Here is a 19,685-nt window from a genome sequence, read left to right on the forward strand (position 1 = left end):
CTGCCTCCTTTAAACCTTGCCCCTTAAACCTATGCCCCCTAGTAATTGACTCTTCTGCCCTGGGAAAAAGCTTCTGACTATCCACTCTGCCCAGCCCCTCACAATCTTGTAGACTTCTATCAGATCGCCCTCAACCTGTGTCGTTCCAGTGAGAACAAACCAAGTTTCTCCAACCTCTCCTCATAGCTAATGCCCTCCATGCCAGGCAACATTCTGGTAGATCTTTTCTGTACCCTCTCCACCCTCTCCAAAGCCTCCACATCCTTCTGGTAGTGCGGCGACCAGAACTGAACACTATATTCCAAGTGTGGCCGAACTAAGGTTCTATAAAACTGCAACATGACTTGCCAAAAGGCCCGCAGAAATTCTGTCTTGGGAGGAACTACTGGAAGAAATAAATCATCCTGTACATGGGAGAGACAGAAACTGTGAGGACCATCTCCTCCAATCACAGATTCTGTCTCTCCCGATGTTGCTACATCTGCAGAGACAGAGTCTCAAACTGGAGGAACAGCTTTGCCACCTATTTTGAGAAAAGACTCAGCAGCCGATCTGTGATGTGTGGAGGAGTTGTGTCTTCCTGCTACAGAACTAGTTTCATAGCAGTGTGAGCCTCAAAAGGAATGATCCAACCATCGGCAGACCTTTCCCCATTCTGCTGAACAAGTCTCGATTATTTTTATATATCTCAGAAGGTGGGGTTTACAGCTCAGGAATTTGAGTAACCAGATATTGTGAACGTACTTACAATCACTTGGGTCGTCACATTAGAAATTGAGATACATTCATCCAGGTTCATATTCTAAACTGCTTTTATTTGCAGTTTAACATTCACAGACAACATACAAAATCCCCGGTCAGAGCTGATCTCAGCTGGTGTAGTGAGGTTATTGATGGGTTATTGATGTAAATCCACACACAATGAAGATCAGAATCGGGAGAGATTTTTCCTGCTCCACTGTCTGAACCAATAAACATCTGATTCAGTTCCCTTGTGTCAAATAGTTAGAATTCTCATTTTGGAAAGAGAGTATGGGAGTATTTTTAAAGTAAATTAACAAAACATATCATTCATAGATTCCAATTTAAAAGTTTTAATATATACACAGTCTTCAGTATTTGTGCTATCTTATTCAAAGAAGTAAACTAACAGAAACACAAAAGGTAATGTTACTACGTGACTACATCACTAATAAAGGAGTTACTGAGAATGGAAAACGATGCCCTGGAAACCAAAAAATAGCCCTTAAAAATCAAAGAGTAGCTTTCCAGAAAATCTCAATACAAGCATTGAAAATAAATACTTTGTGCCCTGCAGATGGATCTTTCAGAGAATGAATTGTAGATTTTGCCCAAAGATCAAATTAGAATTGAAGCAAAAGTTCTTAACTTTATTCTAAACAGGTTCCTGTTGAGAGTTCTTCAATTAAGGGGGAAGATCACTGGTGGTGCTTTTAAAAAGTGACATTGCAGCCCTGAAAATCAGTGACACTTCCAGAATATTAAATTCCAGCTAGTTATAGGGTTTGTTAACATCAGCAGAAATAAAATATTGTCAGACTGTCAATACTGAACAGCAGCAAAAACAGCAAAATCCAACCCCTGCAGTCACTTGTGAACTTGTTGATGTCTCAGGAGCCATTGTGACTGAGTGAATCCCTTCCCACACACAGAGCAGTTGAATGGCCTCTTAGTGTGAGTGCGTTGGTGAGCCAGCAGGTTGAAAGACTTTGCGAATCCCTTCCCACACATGGAGCAAGTGAATGGCCTCTCCCCTGTGTGAACTCGCTGGTGAGCAGAGAGGTTGGATGACCGATTGAATCCCTTCCCACACACGGAGCATGTGAATGGTCTTTCTGCAGTGTGAGTGCGTCGGTGAGCACTGAGGTTGGATGACTGCCTGAAATTCTTTCCACAGTCAGTGCAGCGGAATGGCTTCTCTTCAGTGTGAATTTTCTGGTGTCTCAGCAGACTGGGTAAAACTGTGAATCCCTTTCCACACAAAAAGCAAGTAAACGGTCTCTCCCCAGTGTGAATTCGCTGGTGTGCAATGAGGGAGGATGCCTGTCTGAAACTCCGTCCACAGTCAGTGCAGCTGAATGGCTTCTCCTCAATGTGAACTCGCTGGTGTGACAGTAAGTGGGATGACCCAGTGAATCCCTTCCCACAGTCGGAGCAGGTGAACGGCCTCTCCCCAGTATGAACTCGCTGGTGTGACAGCAGGTGGAATGACTGAGTGAATCCCTTCCCACACACGGAGCAGATGAATGGTCTCTCCCCGGTGTGAGTGCGTTGGTGCACAGTGAGTGCTGAAGAATGCCTGAACCTCTTCCCACAGGAGGTGCAGGTGAATGGCTTTTCCTCAGTGTGAATTCTCTGGTGAGACCAAAGGCCAGATGACTGAATGAATCCCTCCCCACAGACAGAACAGGTGAACGGTCTCTCACCAGTGTGACTGCGCCGATGATTTTCCAGCAGGGAAGGGTAACTGAATCCTTTCCCACAGTCCCCACATTTCCACGGTTTCTCCATGGTGCTGGTGTCCTTATGTTTCTCCAGGTTAAACGATCAGTTGAAGCCTCATCCACAGACAGAACACGTGTACAGTTTTTCCTTGCTGTGAATGGTGTGATGTTTTTTAAGGCTGCGTAACTGGATAAAGCTCTTTCCACAGTCAACTCACTGAAACACTCTCACTCGGGTGTGCGTGTATCTTGGTGCTTTTTCAGTCACACTGATGTTTGAAATCTTCTCCTCCAGACAGAAGACAAACATTTCTCCTTCCACATTCAAAGTCTGAGGATATTTAAGTCCAAGTGAATCGAGACTCTGTCTGATTTTGATGTGATGTTTCTTCACCTCACCTGTAAAAGGAGTTTACAAAATTAATCACTGTCAGTCCAGGATAGAAATTTTGAACAGACAATTCTAATTCTCTGGAACATTTCTTCCTCTCTTGCTCCCCAAATCAATAAATTCCTGTCCCACAAATTCTCCCTCCTCCCTTGGCTTAAATCCAAACCCATCTCACCATTTATTTCCTCCACTCCCAGTTTTCTCCCTCCCTCTCCTCTGTCTGGGTTCAGTTCTCCAGCTCCTGTCTGCAGACTGACAATAAAACCAATGGGTCTTATTGGGGGTGTTGGGGCCTCCAGCGGGTGTTTGTGAATCCTCCCCGCCCACCTCCCAGGGTTTCCTTCCTTCCCAGAGATCAGAGTCCTCATTGATTTGAGGCCAAAGTGTAACCTCTTATTTATTGTCCCCCTCCCCCATCCTCTGATGTGAACCATCCTCCAGTGGCTGAGCCAGGATGGGGCCGTTAACCTGGGCCTGTTCCCGGGAGGGAGGGAGGGAGAAGCCCCGCAGCTGCAAACCAGGGAGCTGACAATGATTCTGAAGGGTTTGCGGATCCACAAAGTGTTTCCAAATCCTCCCAGCCACCGCCTAACGCTGACTCCGCTTCTCCGGGACAAACAAGCGCCAAGGACAGCAATGACACTGCGCATGCTCCACATCACAATGCCCGGGCACTGATTGACGGCAGCTCCGGACCAATAGGAAGAGGGGGCGGTGCTGGAGGACCGAGCGGGAGCGGCTGGTCCTCCAACCAATCAGTGTGAATGAGGGGCGGGGCTGGAGCAAATATTTCAGCACCGGGTGAAGCGCTGGAGCCGGTGGTTGGAGATTGGGGAGGATCCGCAAACCCTTCAGAATCATTGTCAGCTCCCTGGTTTGCAGCTGCGGGGCTTCTCCCTCCCTCCCTCCCGGGAACAGGCCCAGGTTAACGGCCCCATCCTGGTTGGAGCTGGAGCATGCGCAGTGCCTGCGGCAGACGGTAAGGAGCTCGAGCGAGCGGGTTTTAAATGGAGATTTTTACAAAGACCGAGTGCAGATCCAGAGCCTGAAATAAAACCGGAAACATAAATGGAGTTTGCGGGTGGATGGTGAGGCTTTATAAACACCCGGTGTCGGCCACAGTCCCTCAATTTGCGAAGCAAATTCCTCAGACCTTCTGATGGTTTCAGGCCGGAGTTCAAATCCGCCATCTTTATAAAGGTCCGTGTACTGCAAAGCGCATGCGCATCCGCCATCTTTATTGATGGTAAATTGCAACAACGCATGCGCAGGCACCGTATTTGTTGAGGGTGAAACCAAATGAATAACCCACAGGGAACAAAAAAAATCAGAGTTTGATTTCATAACAAAATCGATGTGTTGTTGTAAAACCGGAAGTTAGGGTTACAGCCAACAACAACTTCTATTTATATAACACCATTAATATCAGCGTGGTTAGCACTGCTGCCTCACAGCTCCAGGGACCCAGGTTCGATCCCAGCCTTGGGTCACTGTCTGTGCGGAGTTTGCACGTTATCCCTGTGACTGTGGGTTTCCTCTGGGTGCTCCGGTTTCCTCCCACCGCCCAAAGATGTGACGTTTAGGGGAATTGGCCATGCTATATTGCCCCTTCGTGTCCAAAGATGTGCGGGTAAGGGGGATTAGTGGGGTACAGATCAGGGGTAAAATATTCAGAGTCAGTGTAGACTTGATGGGCTAAATGGTTTCCTTCTGCACTGTAGGAATTCTTTGAGAAGTCATCCTTGTGCACTGAAGGTCTAGTCACTAATGGTGGAGTGATTAAAATAGGGAATGTGCAGGAAACCAGAATCAGCACAGTGTTAGAGGTGATTCCAGAGATAGGAACAGGCCTTGGAGTGATTTGTACAAATTAGTTGTAAGGATGCATGAAAAATACGCATTTCATTTGGATCTCATAGAATTCTACAGTGCAGAGGGAGGCCATTTGGCCCATTGAGTCTGCACTGACCACAATCCGACCCAGGCCCTATCCCCATTACCACATGCATTTATCCTAGCTAGCCCCCCTGATACTCAGGGGTAATTTAGCATAGCCAATCTATCTAACCCGCACATGTTTGGACTGTGGGAGGAAACCAGAGCACCTGCAGGAAACCCATGCAGACACGGGAGAACATGCAAACTCCACACAGACAGTGACCCAAGCTGGGAATCAAATCGGGTCACTGGGGCTGTGAGGCACAGGGCTAACCACTGCGCCACCATGCCGCCCTCTGCTCAGGGAAGAGGGAGAGTGTATGGGACAGATTTACTGTTTTGGGGAACAAGAGCAGAAAAGTTGTTCCTTAGAAATTAGACTTGTCTGATCAGAATTTCTATCCTGGACTGACAGTAGTTTTGTAAACTTCTTCTTTTGCAGGATATTTGATGGGGAAGATTTACAGTCAGAAAAATTGAATCAAGATTTAACAGTCGCTCAATTCACCAGCACCTGAACACGATCAGCCTTTGAATGTGGAATGCGGGAAAAGATTTCAAACATCAGTGTGACTGGAAAAGCACTGAGACAGACACACACCCGAGTGAGAGTTTTCCAGTGAACTGACTGTGGAAAGAGCTTTAACCAGTTACACAGCCTGAGAAAACATCACACCATTCATAGCAATGTGAATCTGTGCATGTGTTCTGTGTGTGGACGAGGCTTCAACTAATCACTCAATATGGAGAGACATGATGATACTGACATCATAGAGAAACCGTGGATATGTGGAGACTGTGGGAAAGCATTCACTTGCCCATCCAAACTGGAAACTCATCGACGCACCCACACAGGGGAGAGACCCTTCACGTGTCCCGTGTGTTGGAAGGAATTTACTCAATCATCCTGCCTAACATTACACCAGCGAGTTCACACTGGAGAGAGACCATACACTTGCTCTGTGTGTGGGAAGGGATTCGTCCAGATGTATAACCTACAATTACACAGGAGAGTTCACACTGGAGAGAGGCCGTTCACCTGCTCCGTGTGTGGGAAGCGATTCATTAATTCATCCAACCTTGTGACACACCAGCGAGTTCACACTGAGGAGAGGCCATTCAGCTGCATTGACTGTGGAAAGAGCTTCAGACATTCATCCAGCCTCAAAGCACATCAGCGACTTCACACTGGGGAGAGACCATTCACCTGCTCAGAGTGTGGGAAGGGATTCACTACCTCCTCCCACCTGGTGACACACCAGCGACTTCACGAGTGAATGCAGGGAGTGGATTCTGCTGTACCTGCTGCTGTTAATCACATCCAGGAGTGAGCCACATTCATTCTGACATTTGAGGTTTGTTTCTGCTGATAATAATCCCTGTAGCTGGGCTGGAGTTTAATATTCTCGATCGAGAGCTGATTGTGTTTTTGGGGTTGCCATTTCCCTTTAAGAACCACTGTCTGTGATCTTTCCCCATCATTCAGGAACTCTCGTCACCGATTCTTCACAGTACAGAAAGAGGCCATTCAGCCCACCAAGTCTGCACTGGCTCACTGAAAGAGCCTTATCCCATTCCCCTGCCATACTTCTGTAACCTTGCACACTCTTTCTTTTCAGATAACAATCCAATTCTCTTTTGAGTACCTTGATCAAACCTGCCTCCACTGCTCTCACAGGAAGTTTATTCCAGACTCCAACCACTCACGAGGTGAAAATAATTTTCCTTGCATCACTTTGACTCTGTTTTCCCCATTAACGTAGGTCTGTGCCCTCTAGTTCTTGATGTTCTCTTGGTGGGAACATTTTCTCACTATTTCACCTGCCCAATTCCTCAGGATCTTGAATACCTGTATTAATCTCCTCTCGACCATCTTCAATCAGACAATTAACATTTATTTCTTCTGATGTTAATCTCTAACTGACCTGGAATTTAATATTCTGAAATCTGTTAAATAAATCAGTTTTGTTCCAAACACACGGTGTGTTAAATCCTTGATTTCTCCAGGATAAGAGATTAATTGATGTCTTGTTACTGACTTCTGTTTTTTGGTTCTTTTCTCCTTTTAACTCCAGATTATTTCAGTCTCAGACCTTCAGTTACACTCATTTTTTTAAAATTTGACTTATTATTGTATTAGCATAAAATGAAAAGTATTGTTTCTTATCATGGACAAGTCCCAGCTCCCTATACTTTCTAGAATGTCTCTCCCAGCCTTGAGATCTAGGGAAGTTTTCAGTATTTAAAAACAGAAAATACTGGAAATTATAATCCATACTTTTCCAAGTGTCAGTTGATTGTGTCCCAGATTATTGGCTTTTCCCCACTGCTGATGTTAAGCTGATTGTTCTGTAATTGCTGTGTTTTTGAACAGGGATGTAACATTTACATTCTCTGTCCTTTGTCACTACGACTCTATAAGGATTGGAAGGTTGTGGCCAGAGCTCCACAAGCTCCATGTGAAGGACAGTGTGTGTCAGAGTGCAGCAGTCCCTCAATGTCAGACTGCAGTGTCAGCCTAGATAATGTGCTCAGCTTGATGAGTATTTCCTGTTGTTATTGATGTGGATCATTCAGAAACAATGGTCTCTGATGATGTCATCCAGTCCTGCTGCGATGATGTCATAGAGACTATTACATCACAGCAGAGCCTTAGTAGTGAAAACAGTTTTGTTCCAGATGAGAGGTGATGGCCCAATGGTATTATCCCTAGACTTAATCCATAAACTTAGCTAATGTTCTGGGGACCGGGTTCAAATCCCACCACAGCAAGTGGTGTAATTTGAACAAAGAACAAGAAAAAAGAAAATTATAGCACAGGAACAGGCTCTTTGGCCCTCCAAGCCTGCACTGATTATGCTGCCCGTCTGAACTAAACAGGCCTCCGGGGACCATATCCCTCTATTCCCATTTTATTCATGCATTTGTCCAGTGTCCCTTAAAAGTCACTATCATATCTGCTTCCACTACCTCCCCCGGCAGCGAGTTCCAGGCACCTGCCACTCTTTGTAAAAAAAAAAACTTGCCTCGTACATTTAATTCAATAAAAATAATTGAATTCAATAAAAAAAAATCAGAATTAAGAATCTACTGCTGACCATGAAACCATTGTCAATTGTCAGAAAAAAACCATTTGGTTCAGTAAAGTAAAAAGTAAAGTTTATTTATTAGTCACAAGTAGGCTTACATTAACAGTGCAGTGAAGTTACTGTGAAATTCCCCTGGTTGCCATACTCCGGCATTTGTTCGAGTCAATGCACCGAACCAGCATGTCTTTCAGACTGTGGGAGGAAACCGGAGCACCCGGAGGAAACCCACGCAGAGAACATGCAAACTCCACACAGACAGTGACCCAAGCCGGGAATCGAACCCGGGTCCCTGGCGCTGTGAGGCAACAGTGTTAACCACTGTGCCACCCCATGAATGTTCGTTTGGGGAAGGAAATCTGCTGTCCTTACCTGGTCTGGCCTACATGTGACTCCAGAGCCATAGCAATGTGACTGACTGTCAACTGCCCTCTGAAATGGCCCAGTGAGCCACTCAGTTCGATGGTAACTAGGGATGGGCAATAAATGCTGGCCGTGCAGTGACGCCCATGTCCCACAAATGCATAAAAAATCCTCACAGTTTAAATTCACACAGCCATTCTGTCTCCTTTTGTAATTACCACTCACTTCACCAGTTTAAAAAAATGGACGTCAATGAACATAATTCATTCCTGGATGTGATTTACAGTAAAATCCAGTCACTGATTATTTGTGAACTCGCTGGTGGCTCATCAGGGTGAATGAGCGAGTGAATCTCTTCCCACACACGAAGCAGGTGAATGGTCTCTCCCCAGTGTGAATTCGCTGGTGTCTCTGCAGGGTGGCTGACTGAGTGAATCCTTTCTCACACTGCAAACAGATGAATGGCTTCTCCCCAGTGTGAACCCGCTGGTGTGCAGTCAGTTGACATAATTGTCTCAACCCAGTCCCGCAGTGAGAGCACCTGAACGGTCTCTCGTCAGTGTGAACAAGCTGATGGCGCATCAGGTCCACAGAACCTTTATAGCATTTCTCACAGTCAGCACATTTAAAAGGTCTCTCATCAGTGTGAACTCGCTGGTGTTTCAGCAGAGTGGACGAATCGCTGAATCCCTTCCCACATTTGGAGCAGGTGAATGTTCTCTCCCCTGTGTGAACTCGGTGGTGTTGTAGAAGCCCTGATGATCGAGTGAATCTCTTCCCACATTTGAAACAGATGAACGGCTTCTCCCCAGTGTGAATTCGCTGATGTGCAGTGAGTTCAGATGATTGTCTGAACCCAGTCTCACAGTGAGAGCATCTGAAGGGTCTCTCGTCAGTATGAACATGCTGATGTCGCATTAGGTTCTGAGAACTTTTATAGCACTTCCCACAGTCCAGGCATTTAAATGGTCTCTCGTCAGTGTGAACTTGCTGATGTTTCAGCAGAGTGGATGAATCAGTAAATCCCTTCCCACACTTGGAGCAGGTGAATGGCCTCTCCCCAATGTGAATTCGGTGGTGTTGTTGCAGCCCAGATGATCGAGTGAATCCCTTCCCACACTCGGGACAGGTGAATGGCTTCTGCCCATTATGAACACGCTGGTGCCTCAACAGGTTGGATGACCAAGTGAATCCCTTCCCACACTCGGGGCAGGTGAATGGCCTCTCCCCAGTGTGACAGGGCTGATGAGTTTCCAGCTCAGACAGGGATCTGAATCCCTGCTCACAGTCCCCAGATTTCCACGGTTTATCTACACTGTGAACATTGCTGTTTTCTTGCATGTTAAAAACCCGATGATATTCAGATCCTGATGTGATGTTTGGTTTCAGTTTCCCTGACTGCAAATCTTCCCCTTCTAACGCCCTGTGAAACTGAGTTAAAACAGAAAAAATGGAGTGAGAGAGAACTCACAAAAACAGAAAGGCAGGTTGTGAAATTGAGCTGGTTTTAGCGCCAATTTCCCACCCACTTCCCGAATCCTTTGATTCCCTGAAAGATCTCTCCAGCTCTGGGCTAGAATTTTCCTCCATTTTAATCCTGGGAAAACTGCAGTTATTGTCACCGCTCTCTGCTACAAATTCTACCCACTGACTCCATCCCTCTCCTCGGAAACTGTCTGAGACTGAGCCAGACTGTTCACATAGCAAAATATTTCACCCAACCTGAGAATCTGACCACAAATCCACATCATTACCAAGACCAGTTCCACCTCAGTAACATCACCCAACTCCAGTCTCCTCTCAGTTCATCTGCTGCTGAAACCGTCACCCATTCCTTTGTTTTGATTTGATTTATTATTGTCACATGTATTAGTATACAGTGAAAAGTATTGTTTCCTGTGTGCTATACAGACAAACCATACCGTTCATAGAGAAGGAAACAAGACTGTAGTGCTACAGTCATAGCTAGGGTGTAGAGAAAGATCAACTTAATGCAACGTAGGTCCATTCAAAAGTCTGATGGCAGCAGGGAAGAAGCTGTCCTTGAGTCATTTGGTACGTGACCTCAAACATTTGTATCTTTTGCCCGACGGAAGAAGGTGGAAGAGAGAATGTCCGGGGTGTGTGGGGTCCTTAATTATGCTGGCTGCTTTTCCCGAGGCAGCAGGAAATGTAGACAGAGTTAATGGATGGGAGGCTGGTTTGAGTGATGGATTGGGCTACATTCACGACATTCTGTAGTTCCTTGCGGTCTTGGGCAGAGCAGGAGCCATACCAAGCTAATGCTTTCTATGGTGCATCTGTAAAAGTTGGTGAGAGTCATAGCTAACGTGGCAAATTTCATAGAGTCATACAGGTTTACAGCATGGAAACGGGCCCTTCAGCCCAACTTGCCATGCTGCCCTTTTTTTTTAAACCCCTAAGCTCGTCCCAATTGCCCGCATTTGGCCCATATCCCTCTATACCCATCTTACCCATGTAACTATCTAAATGTTTTTTAAAAGACAAAATTGTACCCACCTCTACTACTACCTCTGGCAGCTTGTTCCAGACACTTTGCCCCCCTGGATCCTTTTGTATCTCTCCTCTCTCACCTTAAACCTATGCCCTCTAGTTTTAGACTCCCCTACCTTTGGGAAAAGATATTGACTATCTCGCTGATCTATGCCTCTCATTATTTTATAGACCTCTATAAGATCACCCCTCAGCCTTCTATGCTCCAGAGAAAAAAAGTCCCAGTCTATCCAGCCTCTCCTTACAACTCAAACCATCAAGTCCCAGTAGCATCCTAGTAAATCTCTTCTGCACTCTTCTAGTTTAATAATATCCTTTCTATAATAGGGTGACCAGAACTGACACAGTATTCCAAGTGTGGCCTTACCAATGTCTTGTACAACTTCAACAACTCCTGTATTCAATGTTCTGACCAATGAAACCAAGCATGCTGAATGCCTTCTTCACCACTCTGTCCACCGGTGACTCCACTTTCAAGGAGCTATGAACCTGTACCCCTAGGTCTCTTTGTTCTGTAACTCTCCCCAATGGCCTACCATTAACTGAGTAAGTCCTGCCCTGGTTCAATCGACCAAAATGCAATATCTCGCATTTATGTAAATTAAACTCCATCTGCCATTCGTCAGCTCACTGACCTAATTGATCAAGATCCCGTTGCAATCCGAGATAACCTTCTTCACTGTCGACTATGCCACCAATCTTGGTGTCATCTGCAAACTTACTAACCATGCCTCCTATATTCTCATCCAAATCATTAATATAAAATGACAAATAACAGTGGGCCCAGCACTGATCCCTGAGGCACTCCGCTGGTCACAGGTCTCCAGTTTGAAAAACAACCCTCTACAACCACCCTCTGGCTTCTGTCATCAAGCCAATTTTGTATCCATTTAGCTCCCTCACCCTGGATCCCGTGAGATTTTCCTTAGTTTTCTGAGAAGGTAGAGGTGTTGGTGGGCTTTCTTAACTATAGTGTTGGCTTGGGGGGACCAGGACAGGTTGTTAATGATCTGGGCACCTAAAAACTTGAAGCTTTCGACCATTTCTACTTCATCCCTGTTGGTGTAGACAGGGCACGTTCTCCATTATGTTTCCTTAAGTCGATGGCAATCTCCTTCATTTCTGATTACAATGAGGGGGAGATTATTGTTGCCGCACCAGTTCCCCAGATTCTCTATCTCATTCCTGAACTCTGTCTCGTCATTGTTGGAGATCCGACCCACTACAGGTGTCACCAGCAAACCTGAAAATCAAGTTGGAGGGGAATTTGGCCGCACAGTCACAGGTGTATAAGGAGTATAGTCAGGGCTGAGAACACAGCCTTGTTGGGCATCGGTGTTGATTTCTCATCCTTGTTCTCAAATCCCTCCATGGTTTCACCCCTCCCTATCTCTGTAATCTCCTCTCGCTTCACAACCCTCCAATATCTGCATTCCTTGCCTTTCCTTACTGATTGTGGTCTGTGGGTTAGGAAGTTCAGCATTCAGTCGCAGAGGGAGGAGCCGAGCCCAGGCCACTGAGTTTGGAGATGAGTTTCGTGGGGATAATGATGTTGAAGGCTGAACTGTAGTCAATAAATAGGAGTCTGACATCGCTGTCTTTGTAATCTCGATGTTCCAGGGTTGAGTGCAGGGCCAGGGAAATGGCGTCTGCTGTGGACGTGTTGGGTGGTAGGCGAACTGTAGTGGATCCAGGCAGTCCGAGAGGCTGGAATTGATTAGTGCCATGACTAACCTTTCAAAGCACTTCATAATGATGGATGTTAGACCCACCGGATGATAGTCATTAAGGAATGCTGCTTGGCTTTTCTTTGGTACCGGGATGATGGCCATCTTCTTGAAGCAGATAGGACCTCAGATTGTTGTAAAGAGAGGTTGATGATGTCTGCGAATACCCCCGTCAGCTGGTCCGTGCAGGATCTGAGTGCTTGTTACCATTAGACTTAATCATTCTAACACACCCCTGGCCGGTCTCCCTCACTCAACCTGTCTATTAACTTGAGGTCATCACAATTCTGCTGCCCACGTGTTTACTCATTCCAAATCTTGTTCACCCATCACCCCTGTGCTACAAAGGCTCCTGTTTATGAATCAACATTTTAAATTTCTCATCCTTGTTCTCAAGTCCCTCCATGGTTTCACCCCTCCCTATCTCTGTCATCTCCTCTCACCTCACAACCCTCCAATATCTCAGCATTCCTTTCATTCCGGCTTCCTCAGCATTCACAGTTTTAATCACTCCATCATACGTGTCCGCACTCCCAGTTACCAAGGCCATACTCTTTGGAATTTCCCCCTAAACTGCTCCCCCTCTGTATCTTCCTTCCCCCCTTTAAGATACTCATTAAAACTACCTCTTTAACCAAGCCTTCACCCATCCACCCTCATGTCTGCTCACATGACTCTATGTCAAATGTTGCTTTATAACACACCTGAGAAACGCCTCAGAATGCTCCAGTACATGAAAGATGCTGTATAAATACACATTGTAATTGTTGATTTGGAGATGTATCACTGTCCCTTCATCATCACTGGGTGAATAGCCTGTAACTCTTGACCTAAAGGGGAGCACCTTCACCACATGGACTGCAGCTGATCAAGAAGATAAAACCCTACAGTACAGAAAGAAGCCATTCGGCCCATCGAGTCTGCACCAACCACAATCCCACCCAGGCCCTACCCCCATATCCCTACATATTTTACCTGCTAATCCCTCTAATCTACACATCCCAGGACACTAAGGGGCAATTTTTTTTTTAGCATAGCCAATTAACCTAACCCACACATCTTTGGACTGTGGGAGGAAACCGGAGCACCCAGAGGAAACCCACGCAGATACGAGGAGAATGTGCAAACTCCACACAGACAGTAACCCAAGCCAGGAATCGAACCCAGGTCCCTGGAGCTGTGAAGCAGCAGTGCTAACCACTGTGCTACCGTGCCGCCCGTTTTGGGGATGGGAAATATTTTCTGTTGGTCTTGTTAGTGAAAAGACAGGGTAGTGGGATGAGCTGATTCCCTTGTAGAGAACCAGCAAATGCATGACGGGTTAGTCATTTTCTGTAGTGTAATAATTCAATGTTTCTGTGGCTTAATGAAAAAGAGACCAATTCTGGAGGCCAGGAACTAACTTCTGGAATCAATGCCCACTGCCTCCAATCGAGGTGGCGGCTGCACATTGCCCCCTATAAAGATGGCCACCGTCCTGCTGTCCATTGCCCCCAATAAATATGGCGGCCACGCTGCCCATTGTTCTCGAAAGATGGAGGCTGCAAAATCGGTCAGGCAGGGCCTCGGGCGTCTTATTTGTGGTTTGAAGCTAATATCCGATGTTTATGAAAGCTCCGCTTCCTATACCGGGTGTTTGAGTCCTCCCTTTTGACTCTCAGGCTCCATTTAATCTCACTCACCCGCTATCTCCAATCAGTTTCTGGTCTCCCTGCTGCTCTGACACCACCCCATCCGACCACTGCCTACACCGCACTGCGCATGCTCCAGTCAGAGAGGCACTGAGCCTGCGCAATGATCTCCTGTATTGAAGATAGGGTATCGTCACCCTCTCGGTGCATGCTGGGTAATGGCACCGCCATTGCCACTTGATATTGTCAAATACAAATATATCTTTTGTGGTCCATGATCAGAATGACTGGCCTGGCCGAGAATGGCTTACTCCTGTTCCTATTTTCTATGAAAATATATTTAAAAAAGGCTTATTTTAAATTACTTAACACCTTTCTTGAAATAGTGTGCACACTGTAATTACCACAATCATTTGTCAGTCTGGGAATTTAAACCTGCTGTTTCACTTTCAGTCAGGAGCACGTCCCAGTTTCACACTAATCTTTGATTTGATAGCACATTTCCAGCCTTCACCGTTGTTCAAAATTTTTGCAAACTCTTGGCAGCTGTGACGGAATTTGTAAAGACAGAAACAGAGTCAATGTTTCCAGTCCAATATGACTCTTCAGTTCCAAAACATTAGCTCTGTTTCTGCAGAGATGCTACCAAACCTGCTGAGTTTTTCTAGCTTTGTTTTTATTTCCGATTTCCAGCATCTGTAATATTTTGATTTTCTTTCACAATTGTTCACCTAACTCGAAACATAGTTATAAAAGAGCCTTCTGTTCCATGTCTAGGAGCTCTGGACTATAGAAAAGAGCAGTTGGGACACATTTCTTACACACCTCAGGATTAACCCACTTTGCTGTCAGTGAAGAGAGATGAGAAAGTCCAAAGTGCTGTTTGTCCCTCTCAGTGTGACCCTATGGCAGGAACAGACTGCAGTTCTGTTCTTGCTGTGTGAACCTCCCCCAGATTGCCCTTCTGAGCTCCAGCCAGGCAATGTTAAACATTCAGCTGGGAAAGACGAACATCTGCAACTATGTATTCAAATATCACTGTTTTATTTCACATTTATTTAGAATATTAAACTCCAGTCCAGTTACAGGGATTATTAACATAATCAGAAACAAACTCCAAATATCAGAATGAACATAGTCCAGTCCTGAATGTGATTCACAGCAGCAGCAGTAACAGCAGAATCCAGCCCCTGTAGTAACTTATGAACTTGCTGGTGTGTCAGAAGGTGAGGTAACCAAATGAATCTCTTCTCACATGGAATAGGTGAACAGCCTGTGAATGTGTTTGTGTATCAGCAGATACATTTTGCATTTAAATCTCTGCTCACAGTCAGAAGTTTGAAAAAGTTCCTTATCAGTGTGAACAAGTTGATGTGCAGTGAAGTGGGATGACTGAGTAAATCTCTTGCTAAACATGGAGCAGGTGAACAGCCTCTCCCAGAGTGAGTGCACTGGTGGACACTGAGTTCACATGACCAGCTGAACCCAGTCCCATAGTGAGAGACTCTGGATGGTCTGCTGTCAGTGTGAACCTGCTGATAGCACATCAGATTCATAGAAATTTTAAAACATTTCCCACACTCCAGACATTTGAAACACATTCCATCAGTGTGAACTCACTGGTGTGTTAACAAAACGAATGAATCAGTGAATTGCTTCCCACACATGGAGCAGGTGAATGACCTCTCCCTGGTGTGAACTCTCTGCTGTTGCTGCAGGATGGACAATCGCTTGAACCTCTCCCTGCACTGAGAGCAGATGAATGGAGTGGAACGGACTGAATGCACTGGTGAACCATCAGTGAATGTGGGTTTTTAAAGCTCCTGTCACAGTCTCAGCATTTAAATCCTCTCTCTGCAGTATGAACCCACTGGTGTGTGTGGAGACTGGATGGAGAAAAGTGGAAGTTCGGGGCTCAGACAAGAGGGATGTTTAGAGACAGTTTGGCCCATTGGGCTAATGGAATGGAGCAAAGCAACAGAGACAGCTGATTGGATTATCTCAATCTTAGTGACAAAGTATTTCCATGAGCTCCTCACACTTGTTGTTGGATGTGAGGATGGAGGAAACGGGAGAGGGAGAGCCCTTCAAAAGGAACTGACTTGTATTAGAGTTATTAAAAATATTCACGATGTGAATATCTTTCGAACTTGATTGAGTTTTTCGAGGAAGTGATGAAGATGATTGATGAGGGTAGGGCAGTGGATGGTGTCTACATGGACTTCAGTAAGGCCTTTGACAAGGTCCCTTACGGCAGACTGGTGCAGAAAGTGAAGTCGCATGGGATCAGAGGTGAGCTAGCGAGGTGGATACAAAACTGGCTCGGTCAAAGAAGACAGAGGGTAGCAGTGGAAGTGTTTCTGAATGGAGGGCTGTGGCAAGTGGTGTTCTTCAGGGATCAGTGCTGGGACCTTTGCTGTTTGTAATATATATAAATGATTTGGAGGAAAATGTAACTGGATTGATTAGTAAGTTTGCGGACGACACAAAGGTTGGTGGATTTGCGGAAAGCGATGAGGACCATCAGAGGATACAGCAGGATATAGATCAGTTGGAGACTTGGGCGGAGAAATGGCAGATGAAGTTTAACCCGGACAAATGTGAGGTAATGCATTTTGGAAGGTCTAATACAGATAGGAAATATACAGTAAATGGCAGAACCCTTAAGAGTATTGATAGGCAGAGGGATCTGGGTGTACAGCTACACAGGCCACTGAAAGTGGCAATGCAGGTGGAGAAGGTAGTCAAGAAGGCATACAGCATGCTTGCCTTCATCGGCCGGGGTATTGAGTTTAAAAATTGGCAAGTCATGTTGCAGCTTTATAGAACCTTAGTTAGGCCGCACTTGGAATATAGTGTTCAATTCTGGTCGCCACACTACCAGAAGGATGTGGAGGCTTTGGAGAAGGTATAGAAAAGATTTACCAGGATGTTGCCTGGTATGGAGGGCATTAGCTATGCGGAGAGGTTGGAGAAACTTGGTTTGTTCTCACTGGAGCGACGGAGGTTGAGGGGAGACCTGATAGAAGTCTACAAGATTATGAGAGGCATGGACAGAGTGGATAGTCAGAAGCTTTTTCCCAGGGTGGAAGAGTCAATTACTAGGGGGCATAGGTTTAAGGTGCGAGGGGCAAGGTTTAAAGGAGATGTTCGAGGCAAATTTGTTACGCAGAGAGTAGTGGGTGCCTGGAACACGTTGCCAGGGGTATAGTGGAAGCGGATACGGTAGTGACTTTTAAGGGGCATCTTGACAAGTCCCTGAATAGGATGGGAATAGGCAGATATGGTCCCCGGAAGGGTAGGGGGTTTTAGTTAAGTCAGGCAGCATGGTCAGTGCAGGCTTGGAGGGCCGAAGGGCCTGTTCCTGTGCTGTAATTTTCTTTGTTCTTTGATGTTTAACACAAATCTAGAATACCTAAGTGCAGGAGGAGGCCATTTGGCCCATTGAGCATACACTGATAACAATCCCACCCAGGCCCTATCCTCGTAACTCCATGTATTTGCCCTGCTAATCCCCCTGACAATGAGGAGCCACTTAGCATGGCCAATCAACCTGACCCACAAACCTTTGGACTGCCGGAGGAAATCCACGCAGTCATCCGGCATTCCAGGGCTGGAATTGAACTCGGGTCCCTAGCGCCGTGAAGCAGCAGTGCCAACAACTGTTACCGTGCCGCCCTGAGATGGAGTTTATTAACATCAGCAGAAACAGAGCCCAATGAATAGGGTTCATTTCTGAATGTAATTGATGGCAAAATCCACTCACTTGTGAACTCGCTGGTGTGTCAGCAGATTGGATGAATGAGCGAATCCCTTCCCACACACAGAGCAGGTGTACGGCCTCTCCCCAGCGTGGACACGCTGGTGTATCAGCAAGTTGAATGAATGAGAGAATCCCTTTCCACATTCTGAGCAGGTGAACGGCCTCTCCCCAGTGTGAGTGCGCTGGTGCACAGTGAGGTGACATAATTCTCTGAATGCAGTCCCACAATCAGAGCACCTGAACGGTCTCTCCCCAGTGTGAACGCGTTGATGGGACACCAGATTGCTGGAAATTTTAAAGCCCTTCCCGCAGTCTGGACATTTAAAAGGTCTCTCCTCAGTGTGAACTCGTTGATGGCGTACCAGTTCCCCTGAACTTTTAAAGCATTTCCCACATTCTGGGCATTTAAAAGGTCTCTCCTCAGTATGAGTGCGCTGATGTGATGTGAGGGCAGGCGATGTCTTGAATCCAGTCCCACAGTGAGAGCACCTGAACGGTGTCTCATCAGTGTGAGTACGTTGATGGCACAGCAGCTTTGCAGAACTTTTATAGCACTTCCCACATTCTGGGCATTTAAATGGTCTCTCAGTCGTGTGAACTTGCTGGTGTGTCAGCAAGTTGGTGGACTGACTGAATCCTTTCCCACATTTGGAGCAGATGTAAGGTTTCTCATGAGTGTGAACTCGCTGGTGTCTCTGCAGACTAGATGAGTGAGTGAATCTCTTCCCACATTGAGAGCAGGAGAATGGCCTCTCCCCAGTGTGAATGCGCTGGTGTACAGACAGGTTACTCGATTGCCTGAATGCAGTGCCACACTGAGAGCATCTGAAACGTCTCTCATCAGTGTGAATGCGCTGGTGTTTAGTTAGGGCATAGGATGTCTTGAACCCACTCCCGCAATGAGAGCATCTGAACGGTCTCTCGTCAGTGTGAACACGTTGATGGGACATGAGTTCCCCAGCACTTTTAAAGCACTTCCCACAGTCTGGGCATTTAAAAGGTCTGTCCTCAGTGTGAACTCGCTGGTGTGCGAGCAGGTTAGGTGACCTTGAGAATCTCTTCCCACACTCGGAGCAAATGAATGGCTTCTCCCCGGTCTGAACTCGCTGGCGTTTCATCCCACACTCAGAGGAGGTCATTGGCCTCTTCCCACTGTGAACTTGCTGGTGTCTCAGCAAGTTGGTTAACTGAGTGAATCCCTTCCCACAGTCAGAGCAGGTGAATGGTTTCTCCCCAGTGTGACTGCGGCAATGCATTTCCAGGTGAGATGGGGATTGGAATCTCTTCCCACAGTCCTCACATTTCCACGGTTTCTTCCTGGTGTGACTGCGATTGTGTATCGACAGGTAAGATAATCGGCTGAAGCCTCTTCCACACACAGAACACGTGTACGGTTTCTCCCCAGTGTGAACTGTGCTTTTTTCTGCCATATTCAAAATCTGATGATATTTACGTTGTGATAATAAGTTGTGCGACTGTCAGATCCAGATGTGATGTTTGGTTTGAATCTCCTGACTCCAAGCCCTCCCGAAACCCTGTGAAATTGATTTAAAACAGAAAAAAGGGAGTGAGAGAGAACCCACAAAAACAGGTTGTGAAATTGAGCTGAATGAATCTGGTAATTTGTGGGGCCGGCATGAGGAAAACGTGACCATGAAAGCTGCCGGATTGTTGTAAAAACGCAACTGGTTCACTAATTTCCTTCAGGGAAAGGGGTGAGAAGGAGAAGATGGAAGAGACAGGGAGAGTCATAGCTACAATCAACCAGGACTTCTTTAAAATCTCCCAAACCCTCAACCTCTATCAC

At 46.1% G+C, this 19,685-nt stretch overlaps 2 protein-coding genes across 2 annotated transcripts; one reads left to right on the top strand and one right to left on the bottom strand.

Moving 5' to 3' along the window:
* Window positions 1-1,081: 1,081 nt before the first annotated feature.
* Window positions 1,082-19,408, bottom strand: LOC144485800 (uncharacterized). Its single transcript, XM_078203880.1, is given in 6 exon segments — window positions 1,082-2,281; window positions 8,551-9,485; window positions 17,878-18,253; window positions 18,506-18,712; window positions 18,794-18,980; window positions 19,032-19,408. Coding segments are annotated over 6 exon segments (2,655 nt in total). The 5' UTR covers window positions 19,309-19,408; the 3' UTR covers window positions 1,082-1,608.
* On the top strand, window positions 3,697-6,718 carry LOC144485804 (uncharacterized). Its single transcript, XM_078203888.1, has 2 exons — window positions 3,697-3,835; window positions 5,237-6,718. The coding sequence occupies exon 2, from the start codon at window positions 5,538-5,540 to the stop codon at window positions 6,069-6,071; it is 534 nt and encodes a 177-aa protein (XP_078060014.1). The 5' UTR covers window positions 3,697-3,835; window positions 5,237-5,537; the 3' UTR covers window positions 6,072-6,718.
* Window positions 19,409-19,685: the final 277 nt, after the last annotated feature.

The sequence above is a fragment of the Mustelus asterias genome, unplaced genomic scaffold, assembly GCF_964213995.1.
Source record: "Mustelus asterias unplaced genomic scaffold, sMusAst1.hap1.1 HAP1_SCAFFOLD_221, whole genome shotgun sequence".
In the NCBI taxonomy this organism is placed as follows: domain Eukaryota; kingdom Metazoa; phylum Chordata; class Chondrichthyes; order Carcharhiniformes; family Triakidae; genus Mustelus; species Mustelus asterias.

Excerpts from the sequence above, each read along its gene's own strand:
- LOC144485804 (XM_078203888.1), top strand. The coding sequence starts at position 5,538 with ATGGAGAGACATGATGATACTGACATCATAGAGAAACCGTGGATATGT.